The 16,717-nt window shown below is 48.9% G+C and overlaps 1 protein-coding gene and 1 long non-coding RNA gene across 3 annotated transcripts in view; both read right to left on the reverse strand.

Moving 5' to 3' along the window:
* The window catches only part of LOC142907961 (run domain Beclin-1-interacting and cysteine-rich domain-containing protein-like), a 59,632-nt gene extending 56,612 nt beyond the window's left edge, over positions 1 to 3,020 (reverse strand). The window contains exons 1-2 of one of the 2 annotated variants that reach the window (XM_076058007.1): positions 2,672 to 3,008; positions 965 to 1,118 (exon numbers count right to left, since the gene is read on the reverse strand). In XM_076058007.1, coding sequence (XP_075914122.1) covers positions 965 to 1,118; positions 2,672 to 2,691 — 174 coding nt within the window. In that variant the 5' untranslated portion in view covers positions 2,692 to 3,008. Of the gene's footprint in view, positions 1 to 964; positions 1,119 to 2,671 lie in introns of both variants that reach the window. The other variant, XM_076058006.1, reaches the window with a different exon arrangement.
* A 9,645-nt stretch (positions 3,021 to 12,665) lies between these two features.
* LOC142907962 (uncharacterized) lies at positions 12,666 to 16,484 on the reverse strand. The gene is made up of 2 exons (XR_012931437.1): positions 15,342 to 16,484; positions 12,666 to 13,645 (listed from the first exon to the last, which is right to left on the reverse strand). It is a non-coding gene; the product is annotated as an uncharacterized LOC142907962 (long non-coding RNA).
* Between the last annotated feature and the right edge of the window lie 233 nt (positions 16,485 to 16,717).

Consider the following 16,717-nt stretch of genomic DNA (forward strand, 5'->3'; position numbering starts at 1 on the left):
ATGATGGTGAGTGATGTTGGTGATGTTGGTGACGGTGAGTGAGTGATGATGAGTGACGGTGAGTGATGTTGGTGACGGTGAGTGATGTGGGTGAGTGATGTTGGTGATGTTGGTGACGGTGAGTGATGTTGGTGACGGTGAGTTATGATGATGAGTGATGATGATGAGTGATAGTGAGTGATGGTGAGTGATGTTGGTGACGGTGAGTGAGTGATGATGATGAGTGACGGTGAGTGATGTAGGCGAGTGATGTTGGTGACGATGAGTGATGTAGGCGAGTGATGTTGGTGACGGTGAGTGACGGTGAGTGACGGTGAGTGATGTAGGCGAGTGATGTTGTTGATGGTGAGTGACGGTGAGTGACGATGAGTGATGTAGGCGAGTGATGTTGGTGACGGTGAGTGACGGTGAGTGACGGTGAGTGATGTAGGCGAGTGATGTTGTTGATGGTGAGTGATGTTGGTGACGGTGAGTGACGGTGAGTGATGATGATGAGTGACGATGAGTGATGTAGGCGAGTGATGTTGTTGATGGTGAGTGATGTTGGTGATGATGAGTGACGGTGAGTGATGTTGGTGATGGTGAGTGATGATGATGAGTGACGATGAGTGATGTAGGCGAGTGATGTTGTTGATGGTGAGTGATGTTGGTGATGATGAGTGACGGTGAGTGATGTTGGTGACGGTGAGTGATGATGATGGTGAGTGATGTAGGTGAGTGATGATGATGAGTGATGATGAGTGATATTGGTGACGGTGAGTGACGGTGAGTGATGTAGGCGAGTGTTGTTGTTGACGGTGAGTGACGGTGAGTGAGTGATGAGTGATGTAGGTGAGTGATGTTGGTGACGGTGAGTGAGTGATGATGACAATGAGTGATGTAGGTGAGTGTTGTTGTTGATGGTGAGTGAGTGATGATGACAATGAGTGATGTAGGCGAGTGTTGTTGTTGACGTCGCCATCACCTGCGGGTGTCGCAGCCCGTGCCCCAGGATGGCGTGGAGCACGTCCCCCACGCGCCCGGGCCCCCAGGTCACCAGCCCCGTGCAGGGAGCCACAAGCAGCAAGAGGCGGCCCACGGCAGCTGACAGGCGGCTCAGCAGCGAGCAGCACTGGAGCCTGGGGTGGGTGAGCAAGGGGACGACACGCACACAGACAGAGCTCACCCGTGTAGCCTCCAACAGGCTGTAGGGGCAAGTGCTGTGAGTAGCGAGTAGCAGCAGCGCCTGTGAAGGTAGACACAGACAAAGGTCCCCCGTGTAGCCTCTAACAGGCTGTAGGGGCAAGTGCTGTTAGCGAGCAGCACCTGTGAAGGTAGACACAGACAAAGGTCCCCCGTGTAGCTTCTAACAGACTGTAGGGGCAAGTGCTGTGAGTAGCGAGTAGCAGCAGCACCTGTGAAGGTAGACACAGACAAAGGTCCCCCGTGTAGCCTCTAACAGGCTGTAGGGGCAAGTGCTGTGAAGGCTACCGGCACTGTGGCACACGAGGGGGTAGGAGTGTCCAGCAACCACGCCCGACCGCCTTTGTCTTCCCACCCCCCCTCCCCCACGCGACATAAACGATGTTCACGACACGTGGCACCAGGCTACTCATTTAAGGCTGAGTCGACCTAGGAGCCTCAAGATCAAAATCATCATTCACATTCTTGGTTCTTTCGGTAAAGTCACCACCACGTTAGAAGGGGAAACAATAAAATAATAAAAATATAAAACAATACAATTCTCGCGACGTTTCGACTGCAAACACAAGCAATCATCATCAGGTGTGAAAAACACAGCAAGAAAATTTGAAAAAAAAATTTTCTTGCTGTGGTTTTTCACACCTGATGATGATTGCTTGTGTTGCAGTCGAAACGTCGTGAGAATTTCTATTGTTTTATATGTATATTTTAATTATTTTATTGTTTCCCTTCGACCTGATGATTGCTTGTGTTGCAGTCTTAACGTCGTGAGAATTGTATCGTTTTATATATTTTTATTTTATTATTTCCCTTCTACGTGACTTTACCGAAAGAATCAAGAATATCAAAATCATCGTTTATGCTGGGGGGAGGAAGAGGAGGGGGATTTATTTCGCGTTGTTTTTTAGTTTTTAAAACTGAAGACAAAAAAAGACAGCGCGGTTTATAAGACAATTATTAACACGACGCGAGTTTAATAATAACAACAATAATATTATTATAAAATTGTTCTTATCTGCCGCACAGAAACGTCGGCTAAGAACACCGTTGCGAATGCTGAGGCAGCGTTGGTAAAAAAAACCCCGCAGTAATTTAGTCCACCCACCCCCCTATATATACACGCACTTAAGCGGCGTTATTTAATAATAATGATAATAATGATGTTGTTTGTAAATATTCGCAGCTCGATTAGCGACAAATGAATTCCCCCACACGGCGTAAACGATCCGGTATATATATTCTTGGTTCTTTCGGTAAAGTCACGTAGAAAGGGAAACAATAAAATAATTTTAAAAATATATATATTCTAACGTGGTGACTTTACCGAAAGAACCAAGAATATGAATCCCTGCAGTCACGAAAGCTTTAAAACAATCCGGTAAATGACGAGGCCTAACCCCGGGAGGAGGCACCGGCCTCTCCTAGTTTCTCTACCGCTCGACACGCGCCTCGCCCGGCAGGGGTGTGCAAGAGGGGGGGGGGGTCGTACCGGGGATCACTGTCGTCCATTGGGGTCAACCGGTTGTGAGGAGAGGAGGGAGAAAAACAACTAACGAAATAAATTTACATTTTAGCGCGATAACTATCGCTCGACATGCCGAGTCGTTCATTTAAAACGTCGCTTCATGTTTGTTTGTTTATTTTTGTTAGATTGTTGTGTTCGTGGTGGCGGTTGCTGTTGAGTGGACGGACGGCGCTTCCTCGTCGCAATAAAACCTTCACCGGCTCAGGCCGAAGCAGTCGATCGCAGAGTCCGGAGATCGATCGCAGAGGTCGGAGATCGATCGCTGCGGCGATGGAGATCGACGGTGTTGTCGACTCGGCAATCGATTGCAAGGGGCGTGTGTGTAGTGTGTGTGTGTGGTGTGTGTGTGTCCGGAAAAAACAACCCCCTACCTATTCTTAGTTTTTTCGGTAAAGTCACGTTGAAGAGAAACAACAAAATAACAAAATATATATAAAACAATAAAAAATTCTCACGACGTTTCGACCATAACTCAAACGGTCATCATCAGGTGTGTCGGTTTGCATAAATTTATTTTGAAAACGGCATATTTATTTATATATATAAAAATAACGTTTGCGTCACGCGCAACGATGGCAGTTTGCCCAGGACTAGTCCATCTATTTTTTTTTTTTGAAAAGAGGAGGGGGGAGACGAAATTTGTTTTTATGTATGCTGTCTGAAAGGCACTGTAAGCGTGAACAATCAATCAAGAACTGAAATGATTTATCAAATCTTTCCAATGATTGCTAAGATAGAATCCATCTTCTCGGTTGAAATTGTCTCTGTGTTTGTATATGTGGATAGCCTCATGAACGAATCTCTCATGGAAGCCAGATGGCTTACAAAGAACCTCCGTCTTGGAAAAGTCAATGGCATGTGAGCCTACTGAATTAGAACAATGATCTGCTACGGCCGAGGTGTTGGTCCTACCGTGTTTAAGGTCTGCTTTATGTTCACGAATGCGGTCCGAGATATGGCGTTTGGTTTCTCCAATGTAACTACTACCACAGAGGCAACTTAGTTTGTAGACACCAGGGTATTGTATGTCCGGAATCACATCTTTTACAGACGGAACCAGATCACGGATTTTATGTAATGTGTTGAAACGGACCTGGATCTTGTGTTTATTCAAGATTTTGGAGATCTTTTTTGTGATCCCAGCAATGTAGGGTAAAGTGATGGTTTTGAAAGGCTCCTCAAGAGGGTTCTTCTTCATGGTTTGAGTGATAGCTTTGCGGATTGTATAGTCGGAGTAACCATTAGCCCTAAGAGCTTGGTGTACGTGCTTGAGTTCACTGCTTATGTGTTCCTGGTCGGATATGCATTGGGCTCTATGATACAGAGTCTTGATGAGAGAATTCTTCTGTGATGGATGGTGGTGGGAATCCGTGGGAAGGCTATCCACATATACAAACACAGAGACAATTTCAACCGAGAAGATGGATTCTATCTTAGCAATCATTGGAAAGATTTGATAAATCATTTCAGTTCTTGATTGATTGTTCACGCTTACAGTGCCTTTCAGACAGCATACATAAAAACAAATTTCGTCTCCCCCCTCCTCTTTTCAAAAAAAAAATAGATGGACTAGTCCTGGGCAAACTGCCATCGTTGCGCGTGACGCAAACGTTATTTTTATATATATAAATAAATATGCCGTTTTCAAAATAAATTTATGCAAACCGACACACCTGATGATGACCGTTTGAGTTATGGTCGAAACGTCGTGAGAATTTTTTATTGTTTTATATATATTTTGTTATTTTGTTGTTTCTCTTCAACGTGACTTTACCGAAAAAACTAAGAATATGAATTACTGCAGTCACGAAAGCTTTAAATCAAAATTTAACCCCCTACCTATTCAATTCTAGATTTAAAGCGTTCGTGACTGCTAGGATCCATACTCTCTGGTTCTATTGGGTAAAGTCACGTAGGTGAAAAATAAAATAACAAAAAATCACGACGTTTCGGCCACAACACAAGCGGCCTTCATCAGGTGAAGGGACGAGACTGTCTGGAGGACAGCGCTGGAGTGAAAAAGCCACGCTCAGATCACGACCTTTAAGCTGTGTGAGAAGAAACAAAGCGCCTTGACAAAGGAATTAGCATAGAATTTAGCATTGAGATAGCTAAGTTAAAGTATACACATCCGCAGAGGTACCCCTTGACAAAGGAATTAGCATGGAATTTAGCATTGAAATAGCTAAGTTAAAGTATACACATCCGCAGAGGTACCCCTTGACAAAGGAATTAGTATAGAATTTAGCATTGAAATGGCTCATTGAAATAGCTAAGTTAAAGTATACACATCCGCAGAGGTACCCCTTGACAAAAGAATTAACATAGAATTTAGCATTGAAATAGCTAAGTTAAAGTATACACATCCGCAGAGGTACCCCTTGACAAAGGAATTAGCATAGAATTTAGCATTGAAATGGCTCATTGAAATAGCTAAGTTAAAGTATACACATCCGCAGAGGTACCCCTTGACAAAGGAATTAGCATAGAATTTAGCATTGAAATAGCTAAGTTAAAGTATACACATCCGCAGAGGTACCCCTTTACAAAGGAATTAGCATAGAATTTAGTATTGAAATAGCTGAGTGATTAGCTTGTAACTGGTCACAGAAATAGCTATGTTAAAGTCAGATCATATACATTCACCGAGGCACCTAGTACTAATCAAACTGGAGAATTTAGCGAAACACAACCACGCTCAGACAGCGGACCTTTAAACTGTGTGCGAGCAAACAAGGTGTCCTGACAAAGAAATTAGCATAAAAATTTGCATTTGATTGGCCGATTTTAGAAAAGAGGTGGTGTACGTGCCGGTGGACTTGCCGTCTGGCGCGGGGGGGGGGGGGAGTTTACCTATTGATGGTGTGAAAAGGGAATTTATAAGAGCTGCGAAAGTTTGGGGTACCACTACTTAAAAAATTTACTGTACCATTGAAATTAGTTTAATGTTTAGTTCGATTTAGAACATCTTTCCAATGGTTGCTTAATTTGAAACCATCCTCGCGGTGCCGGACGGGCAACTCTGTCGTGGACAGTGCTGTGGGGGGAGGTCCAATTTTGATTGGCTCCTCCCCTCATGGCATATGTGTCCACCACAGGGGCTAAACGGGGGCTCTAGACGGGTGTGAGGGGCTGGTAACCCCTCCACCTTCAATTAATTACCACTAAACCACGAGTTAAACTGAAATATGTAACTAATAAGCTTGTGCCGTAGGCCCCGGGGGGCTAGGCGTCTATGACGTCTCCTGGCCAAACCCCAATTGGCGGAGCCAGGGGATTGAATATCTACCCTCGGGGCTCCTCCAGAAACAACGAAAAGCCACTACGTGTGGCCACGTGGAATGTTCGAACGCTCACAGCGGAGGAGAGGCTGCCACTCCTCTGTCGGGAGCTGGACCGGTACCGCCTGGAGCTATGTGGCATTCAGGAGGTCCGGTGGACCGGCTCTGGCTCCTGCCACCATGAGGGGTGGACAGTCCTCTACTCGGGGCAGCAGACTGCCAAACAACAGGGTGTGGCTCTTCTTTTGAACAAAAGAATGAAGGGGGCGGGGGAGCGTGGCGGTGAGGCGTGGGAAGCTGTAAGCACCAGGCTACTTTGGGCTCGCCTTCCATCAACCAGAGGCGAGGAATGGTGGTCGTGGTTACTTATGCCCCCACTGAAGATGAACATCCGTAGAGGGATGCAGGCAAGGCCGATGAGTCAGATGCCTTCTATGACCTCCTGTCACAGGTGCTGGCTAAAGTGGCCCCTCAGGATAGAGTCATCATGTTGAGTGACTTCAATGCCCGAGTTGGTCATGATACTGGCACCTGGTCTGGAGTGATTGGAGGGCATGGGCCAGATCAGCTCAATAACAACGGTAGGAGGCTGCTAGATTTTTGTGCAGCCCATGGGCTTGTAATTACCAACACGCTGTTCCGGCAACGGCGCATCCACACAACATCATGGTTGCATGCCGGGTCCAAGCAAGAACATCTGCTGGACTACATAGTGACGGACCAGCGAATGCGAGCCCATGTCCTTGACACCAGGACCTACCGTGGAGCTGATCTGCCCTCTGACCATCGACCAGTCATCTGTAAGATGCGCTTGCCATTCTTCCACTCCGGTGGTGGGTGTACACCCAGGACCCCATTCCAACCTAAAGTGGCCTGGTCTCAGTTATCTGATGAAAGTTGCAAGCGAGAATTTCATCATCGCTTGCGGCTGGGATTGACATCGTCCCCGACTCCTCCTGATGTCGAGGGTAAATGGGCGAGGTTTAGGACTATGACTCATGCAGCTGCAATGGCTGCTTTGGGTATGCGGTCCAGACCTCCCCAGAGACCCTGGCTGACAGAGGAGGTGTTCAGGATGGTTGAGAAAAAGCGACAGGCCCACAGTCATCGGCTACAGAATCCCACGTCAGAGAATGAGGAGGCTTACCGCAGCCTTCGCTCGGAGGTTCGGAGAGCCGTGAGGCGCTGCAAGGATGGGTGGTGGTCGTGGGTTGCTGAGGAGATGGAGTCTGCCTCAGTGGCACGTGATCACAAATCTCTATTTAACTCCATCAAAAAAGTAACCTGCAGCGCCACACCTATTACCATCATTAGGAGAAAAAACGGTGATCCAATCTCCGACCCCCAGGAACAGGTTTGCAGATTTGCTGAGCATTTCTGTGAGGTCCTGGGGGAGGGAAAATCCCTCAGCCAGGAAAACATCGCGGCACAAAGTGAGGATGACCCTGCTGAGGCTGCGGTGCCTCAAATATTGGAAGTCACCCCCTGTGAGTGGCTGGCTGAGGTGCCATCTGTTGAGGAAGTACTGAAGGCAATCCGGAGTCTGAGACCAGGAAAGGCAGCGGGCAGAGATGATCTCCAAAGCGAAATGCTGAGGGAGGGTGGTGTTTGTGCACAGACTACCCTATATGACATCATAACAACGGTCTGGACCACTGGACGGGTTCCGCACGATTGGAAGGATGCCCTGGTGGTCCCCCTTTTTAAGAAGGGGGACCGCACAGACTGTAACAACTACAGGGGCATCTCACTCCTCAGTGTGCCGGGAAAGGTCCTGGCAAGGATTATTCAGCATCGCCTTGCCAGGCACGCTGAGGAGAGGCTTGCGAAGCCCCAATGCGGTTTCAGGAAAGGGCGGTCCTGCACAGATGCCATATTTTCTGTCCGTCTGCTACAGCAGAGGTGTAGGGAATTCCAACAAGACCTACATCTCTGCTTTATTGACCTGGTCAAGGCCTATGATACCATCAGTAGGCCTGGGCTCTGGGTTGTTCTTCGTGCTTTTGGAGTACCTGACCCTCTGCTCACGATCATTAAGGACCTTCATGATGGTGAGCGGGCCCGGGTAAAATTACGTGGCCGGGAGTCAGAGCCATTCCCTCTACACCTTGGGGTGCGACAGGGATGTCCTCTGGCTCCCACATTATTTAACATCTATTTTGACCACGTAGTTCGTGAAGCCTTCAATAGCTGTACTGGGGGAATCTCCATATGGTACAGATATAATGGGAGGCTGATCGACGCCCGGGTGCGGTCAAGGGATGGCTCCCTATTGCTCAACCACGTTATGTATGCTGATGATTTGGTAATAGCTGCTCATTCAGAGGAGGAGTTGGAGACGCTGCTGCTGAGACTGGAGCGTGCCACTAAGAGGTGGGGCCTTACCATCAGCCCCACCAAAACTAAGCACCTGCCTGGGTATTTTGTACCATCGGACACTCCACCCCCACAACTCCCAATCGGTGATGGGGCAGTTGTGGAGAGAGTGGAGAGTTTCCCATACCTGGGCAGTGTGCTTATGACTGGCTCCAGTTTAACAGCAGAGGTCTCACTCCGAATCAGTCGAGCGGCAATCTTTTCATCGGTTGCGTAACGCTGTGTGGAAGCTACCTGGTCTGTCGCTCCGCACTAAGCTTCAGGTCTTCTCGGCCACGGTCATTCCCTCCCTTCTCTACGCTTGCGAAACGTGGACCCCCCAAATGGAACATCTTCACCGGTTAGAAACATTTAGGCTGGCCTGCCTACGATTCATCCTGAGTTTAACCAGACTGGATTGTGTGAGCTCACAAATCCTTGAAAGATCTGGGCAAGGTCCCATCGGTGAGCTCCTCCGGCGGGGAAGGCTGCGATGGCTGGGTCATGTAGCCCGCATGCCCAGCCACCGCATGCCGAAACAGCTTTTGTTCGGCCGGATTGAGAGGGCTATGCGGGCGCGGCACGGGCTAGAGAAGAGATGGAGTGATGTGGTACAGGAGGACATGGAGCTGAGTGGACTTGCCGATGACTGGTACCAGCGGTGTCAAGATCGGCCTCTGTGGAGGAGGCTCGTGAAGGACGCTACTGGGCAGTTGGAGGTAGTCGCCCTCCAACTGCCCAGAACAACGAGCGGAGCGCCGGGTGGCTAAAGAACAGCAGGTTGGCACAGTAGGGGGCACAGGTGGTGCATCAGCCAGTCATCTCAGTCAGTCGACCCGTGGCACCTGGGTCTGCCCCGTGACCTCCTGCCAGCGGGAGTTCGACACTTCACGTGGCCTCAGGGTGCACATAGCCTGGCACAAGCGTCGTGGTGACGTCACCGCCACTTAGTGGCGAATGGCGGTTGTTGTTGTTGTGTGTAGTGTAATGTGTAGTGTGTGTGGTGTAGTGTGTGTAGTGTAGTGTGTAGTGTGTGTAGTGTAGTGTGTGGTGTGTGTGTAGTATGCTTGTGTGTAGTGTGTGGTGTGTGTGGTGTGTGTAGTGTGTGTATTGTGTGTAGTGTAGTGTGGTGTGTGTAGTGTAGTGTGTGTAGTGTAGTGTGGTGTGTGTAGTGTAGTGTGTGGTGTGTGTAGTGTGGTGTGTGTAGTGTAGTGTGTGGTGTGTGTGTAGTGTAGTGTGTGGTGTAGTGTGGTGTGGGTAGTGTAAGGTGTGTGTGTGGTGTGTGTAATGTGTGTGGTGTGTGTAATGTGTGTGGTGTGTGTGTAGTGTGTAGGTAGTGTGTGTGTATTGTGTCTGCGTGTGTGTAGTGTATGTGTAGTGTGTGTGTCTGCTGACAGCGGCTGTGTCAGGCGGTTCTCACGATGGCTGTGTCAGGGGATTTATAATTGCTGTGTCAGGCTGTCCCCAATGGCTGTGTCACGGGGTTTCTCACTTTGGCTGTGTTAGGCGATTCTCACGATGTCCGTGTCGGTATTTGCCCGCTCTCGCAGAGAGAACGAACGTCAAGGCGGCAGCAGCAGGCCGGCGAGCTGCCGGTAACGATACCAACAATTTCCCAAGTTCTGCGGTCCTCTACGTATGAAGGTGGTGGTGGGTGAGGGTGTTAGCGGCCACATGTAACGAGCGCGGCAGGAGGAACGCAGAGACGTCACTCCATCCACAATCAGAACCTTGACCCAAGCGCGCAAGGGCGAATCCGATGACCTTTGGAAGCTCTTTCTGTTGTTGTTGATTTTTCTTCTTCCTTACACCCCCCCCCACAGAGGTCCAGCAACGCCACGCAGCAGATGGGACAGCGTGTTCAGGGGCTCCTTGCCACTGCCGTTCCACTCCAGTGCCGGATTATAATGTAATTATAATTCTATATATTATTTGTTCTTTCGGTAAAGTCACGTTGAAGGGAAACAATAAAATATATATTTTATAATTTATATATTTTACAATTTTATTGTTTCCCTTCAACGTGACTTTACCGAAAGAACCAAGAATATGAATCACTGCAGTCACGAAAGCTTTAAATCAAAATTTATATTATTATAATTATATTACGAATATATTATCATAATTATATACTTACAATTATATTATATAATCATATTACAAATATATTATACTTAGATTATAATTATGTTATTGATATTATATTATATAATTATTATAATGCTATTATAGTGATATGATAACTGTTATGATTCCGATAGCACAAGTAGCTTCACATGCTAGCGGGCAGCACCCCGCACTTTCAAGGGGCCCCGCTAGCGAAATGCAATCGAGCTCTCAATTCCGGTTCAGCGATTCTGCACTTGCTTTGTAACTAGAGTACTATACTGCCTTCGACTTGTACGAACGAGCGGGATGTTTAAGGTTAGCGATTTGTCGAATTATCCGGGCTGTTTGGCAAATGAAAAAAATAACAATTAGCTTTCCGAAGATAGATTCAAATAAAAGAACATTATTTTATTTGAAACCCATCTACGTGACTTTAACAAAAGACACAAACATTATGAATTCCTGCAGTCACGAAAGCTTTAAGTAAAGATTTAAAACTGTGTTTTTAATTTTCGACTTAAAGCTTTCGTGACTGCAAGGATTCATCTTCTTTGGTTCATTCGGTAAAGTCACCACCACGTAGAATGAGAATAAAATAATAAAATAAAACAATTCATTGTAGCTCTGTCGTCCCGACAGGTTTGTTCCTTTCACCTGAAGAAGACCACTTGTATTAGCTCTTTCGGTAAAGTCACGTGGAAGGGAAACAATAAAATATATAAAACAATAAAAAAATGCTCGTTTCGACCATAACACAAACGGTCGTCATCAGGTGTGTCGGTTTGCGTTAATTTATAAATAAATTTGGTTTGCGTTAATTTATAAATAAATTTATAAATAAATTAACGCAAACCGACACACCTGATGACGACCGTTTGTGTTATGGTCGAAACGTCGTGAGAATTTTTATTGTTATATATATTATTGTTTCCCTTCAACGTGACTTTACCGAAAGGGCTAAGAATATGAATTACTGCAGTCACGAAAGCTTTAAATCAAAAGGCCACTTGTGTTGTGGCCGAAACGTCGTGATAATTTTATTGTTTTATTTTATTATTTCATTCTCATTCTACGTGGTGACTTTACCGAAAGAACCAAAGAAGATGTGTTGTTAATATTTACGTGTTTTTAAATAAATGTAGAGCCCCTTTAAAAAACGTGCTCCAGGTCCCGCACTAGCTTCATGCGACACTTGCTCTATTGCTATAGTACTATACTGCCTTTAGCTTTTATGAACGACTCGGTGTTTAAGGTTTGCGATTTGTCGAATTATCCGGGCTGTTTGGCAAATGAAAAAAAATAACAGCTTTCTGGAGATTCAAATAAAAGAACGTTCTTTTATTTGAAACTCATCTACGTGACTTTACCAAAAGACCCAAAGATTATGAATTCCTGCAGTCACGAAAGCTTTAAGTAAAGATTTAAAACTGTGTTTTTAATTTTCGATTTTGCTTTCGTGACTGTAAGGATTCATCTTCTTTGGTTCTATCGGTAAAGTCACGTAGAATGAGAATAAAATAATAAAATAAAACAATAAAATTCTCACGACGTTTCGGCCACAACACAAGTGGCCTTCTTCAGGTGAAAGGAACAAACCTGTCGGGACGACAGAGCTACAATGAATTCATTTGTTCCTTTCACCTGAAGAAGGCCACTTGTGTTGTGGCCGAAACGTCGTGGGAATTTTATTGTTTTATTTTATTATTTTATTCTCATTCTACGTGGTGACTTTACCGAAAGAACCAAAGAAGATGTGTTTTTAATATTCACGTGTTTTTAAATAAATGTAGAGCCCCTTTAAAAAACACAACAACGTGCTCCAGGTCCCGCACTAGCTTCATGCGGCACTTGCTCTATTACTATAGTACTATACTGCCTTTAGCTTTTATGAGCGACTGGGTGTTGAAGGTTAGCGATTTGTCGAATTATCTGGGCTGTTTGGCAAATGGAAAAAAAAATAACAATTACTTTACTATGCAAGTTTAAAAATAAAACTGTTTTAATATTTAAGTGTTTTATATAAAAAAATGTAGAGCCCCTTATTAAAAAAACAACACGTGCTCCAGGCATCGCAATAGCTTCATGCGGCACTGACTCCCTCCGACACGGCCATCGTGAACCACCCCCCACCTCCCCCAGTAGAACGAGCGAGACAAAATCAACATCGGAGAGAGAGAGACATTGATGGAATCCGACCGCCCCCCAACTCCGCCTTGGGTTTTTAAAATGTAAGGCGACTTTTATTGCTCAGTTTACACACAAAACACACACACACAGAGACGAACGACAGTCATGGGAGGTCGTCGTGATCGCCGTCGTCAGCGTGGGAAGAGGTGGTGGTGATGGTGATGATGATGGTGATGGGAGCCCAGGCTCCTGTCTCAATACAAGCACCGAGACAGGGATGGAGGACCCACGCCGTGTCGCCCTTCGGGGAGCGGCGGGCGGACCGGAGGAGGGCCGTGTGCTCGGTGGAGCTCTGCTCGGAATGTTGGCGAGCGACCCGCGTCGGAGGCCGTAGGGGGTCTAGCGGGCAAGGGGGTTCTGGAGGGTGCAGATGCAGCACTTGTCGTAGATTAATAATAATGATGATGATAGACACAGAGTAGGGCGAGAGAGGGTAGAGAGAGAGAGAGGAGGAGGGGGGGTAGAGAGGGAAAGGTGTAAGGAGAGCAGAGCGAGACATATTTTGTTAAATCTTACATTTAAAAAGGGTGGTGGGTGGGTGGGTGCGGGAGGAGGTTTACATAAAGCAAAGCATTTTTTTTTTAAAAAAACTCGAAATGAACTAAGCCAAATGCCGACTACACCGAGCATCTTCTCGTCTCCTCTGATCGTAATAAAAAAAAGGAGAGGGAGAAGAGAGAGAAGAGACGAGAGAGACCGCACGAGGTGACACCTTTGAGAAGCAAACTTAAATAATCAAAGTTAAATAACAACAACAGAGCGAATATTGAACAGCAACCACGCAGCAACGCAGAGTCTCGGTCTCGGGGAGCCTCGCGAGACTGACTAGACCCTGAGCCGTCCCTGGGGCGGGGGGGGGAGTTGTTCCCCTCCTCCTCCACCTCCTCCACCTCCCCCCAAAGTGCGGGTCCCGGGGCAATCGCCCCAATTCGCCCGTTGCACCCCAGCGACTCTCGACTTGAACTCGTGGCGACACAGAAGAGGGGGAAAGACAAACCCCAAGTGACTATGGGGGGTGGGGGGGGGAGAGGGGGGGGGGAGAAGGGGGGAGAGAAGGGGGGAGAAGGGGGAGGGTAGAAGGGGAGGAGGGGAGAAGGGGGAGGAGAGAAGGGGGGGGGGGGGGGAGAAGGGGGAGGGGATAAGGGGGGGAGAAGAGGGAGAGAAGGGGGAGGGGATAAGGGGGGGAGAAGGGGGGGGGGGTAGAAGGGGGGAGGGGAAAAGGGGGGGGAGAAGGGGGAGAGGATAAGGGGGGGAGAAGGGGGGGAGGGGAAAAGGGGGGGGGGAGAAGGGGGGAGGGGATAAGGGGGGGGGGGAAGGGGGATTGGAGAAGGGGGGGGGATAAGGGGGAGGGGATAAGGGGGGGTAGAAGGGGGGGTAGAAGGGGGGAGGGGAGAAGGGGGGGTAGAAGTGGGGGTATGTAAATACACCACGCAAAAACCCCATCACTACCCAATGAGCATCACTCCCCACCGCCAGGCTTCCCCCCCCTCCCCCGCCAACTGGTGGTATCGCCCAGGCCGAGAGGACCACTATTAGAAGTGGAACGAACCATTCTCACGTGTGGGGGGGCAGGGGGAAGAATAGGGGGTGGTGGGCTAAATAGAACATTGTAACTCACAATACACACAGCCCTTGCCTAGCAGTAGCTACACACTGTGTCTGTGACACGCACACAGCCCTTGCCTAGTAATAGCTACACAGTGTGTGTCTGTGACACGCACACAGCCCTTGCCTAGCAGTAGCTACACACTGTGTGTCTGTGACACGCACACAGCCCTTGCCTAGCAGTAGCTACACTCTGTCTGTGACACGCACACAGCCCTTGCCTAGCAGTAGCTACACTGTGTCTGTGACACGTACACAGCCCTTGCCTAGCAGTAGCTACACTGTCTGTGACACGTACACAGCCCTTGCCTAGCAGTAGCTACACTCTGTCTGTGACACGCACACAGCCCTTGCCTAGCAGTAGCTACACACTGTGTATCTGTGTCTGTGACACGCACACAGCCCTTGCCTAGCAGTAGCTACACACTGTGTCTGTGACACGCACACAGCCCTTGCCTAGCAGTAGCTACACAGTCTGTCTGTGACACGAACACAGCCCTTGCCTAGCAGTAGCTACACTGTGTCGTGACACGTACACAGCCCTTGCCTAGCAGTAGCTACACTGTGTCTGTGTCACGTACACAGCCCTTGCCTAGCAGTAGCTACACACTGTGTGTCTGTGACACGCACACAGCCCTTGCCTAGCAGTAGCTACACACTCTGTGACACGTACACAGCCCTTGCCTAGCAGTAGCTACACTGTCTGTGACACGTACACAGCCCTTGCCTAGCAGTAGCTACACACTGTGTCTGTAACACGCACACAGCCCTTGCCTAGCAGTAGCTACACTGTGTCTGTGACACGCACACAGCCCTTGCCTAGCAGTAGCTACACACTGTGTCTGTGACACGTACACAGCCCTTGCCTAGCAGTAGCTACACTGTCTGTGACACGTACACAGCCCCTTGCCTAGCAGTAGCTACACTCTGTCTGTGACACGCACACAGCCCTTGCCTAGCAGTAGCTACACACTGTGTATCTGTGTCTGTGACACGCACACAGCCCTTGCCTAGCAGTAGCTAAGGTAGACACAGACAAAGGTCCCCCGTGTAGCCTCTAACAGACTGTAGGGGCAAGTGCTGTTAGCGAGCATCACCTGTGAAGGCTACCGGCACCGTGGCACACGAGGGGGTGGGTGGCTACCAGCACCACGCCCGACCGCCTTTGTCTCTCCAGTGGCGATGTTCACTATACACCGCTACACCAGCCTCAAGTGAGTACCTGGTACACAACATCAACAGCAGCAGCATTGGGGAGATTCAGGCGGATGGGCGTGGTGGTGGTAGTCGGTGGTGGTGGGTGGTGATGGGTGGTAGTGGGTGGTGGTGGTTGGTGGTGCTGGTAGTGGGTGGTGGTTGGTGGTGCTGGTGGTGGGTGGTGGTGGTTGTTGGTGGCACTGTGGGGGGGGGGGGGTGGGGGCGTGTGTGTCTGTGTGTGTCTGTGTGTGTGTCTGTGTGTCTATGTGTGTGTCTATGTGTGTGTCTATGTGTGTGTCTATGTGTGTGTCTATGTGTGTGTGGGGAGCGATAGTGTAGCGGTTAGCGCTACGCTGCGCTATGAACCTGGCGACCCGGGTTTGATTCCCGCTCACGGCCAACACCAGTGACGATTATCTGAACCGGTCCCGGGGCCGGGCCTCCCCTAGGTCGACTCAGCCTCAAATGAGTACCTGGTGCGGTGTGTAAACATTGCCACTGGGGAGACAAAGGCGGTCGGGCGTGGTGCTGGCCACCCACCCCCTCGTGTACCGTTCCGGCCTTCATAGGTGCTCGCTAACAGCACTTGCCCCTACAGTCTGTTAAGGCTAAATGGGGGATCTTTGTTATCTTTATTATCTTTGTTGTCTGTGTGGGTGTCTGTGTCTCTGTGTGTCTATGTGTGTGTCTGTCTGTGTCTCTGTGGGTCTCTGTGTATCTCTGTGTATCTCTGTGGGTCTCTGTGGGTCTCTGTGGGTCCCTGTGTATCTCAGAGTATCTGTGTATCTCTGTGGGTCTCTCTGTATCCCTAAGTATCTCTATGGTTGACTTGCAGAACGAGACTCCATCCTAGTCTCTTCACGCCTCACTGCAATTACTCCACCACCACAACCACCACCACAACCACCACCACCACGACCACCACAACCAACACCACCGCCACCACCACGACCACCACAACCACCACCACCACGACCACCACAACCAACACCACCGCCACCACCACGACCACCACAACCAACACCACCGCCACCGCCACCACCACCACCACCACCACCGCCGCCACCACCGCCACCACGACCACCACCAACACCACCAGTACCACCACGACCACCACCCCCACCGCCACCACCACCACCACCACTGCCACCACCCCCACCCCCACCACCACCACGACCACCACAACCAACACCGCCACCACCGCCACCACCACCACCACCACCCTCACCACCACCACCGCCACCACCACCACCACCACCGCCACCGCCACCACCAC

This window comes from Petromyzon marinus (genome assembly GCF_048934315.1).
Source record: "Petromyzon marinus isolate PM22_M1 ecotype Great Lakes invasive population chromosome 67 unlocalized genomic scaffold, UKy_Petmar_22M1.pri1.0 chr67_unloc.4, whole genome shotgun sequence".
Taxonomy (NCBI): Eukaryota; Metazoa; Chordata; class Hyperoartia; order Petromyzontiformes; family Petromyzontidae; genus Petromyzon; species Petromyzon marinus.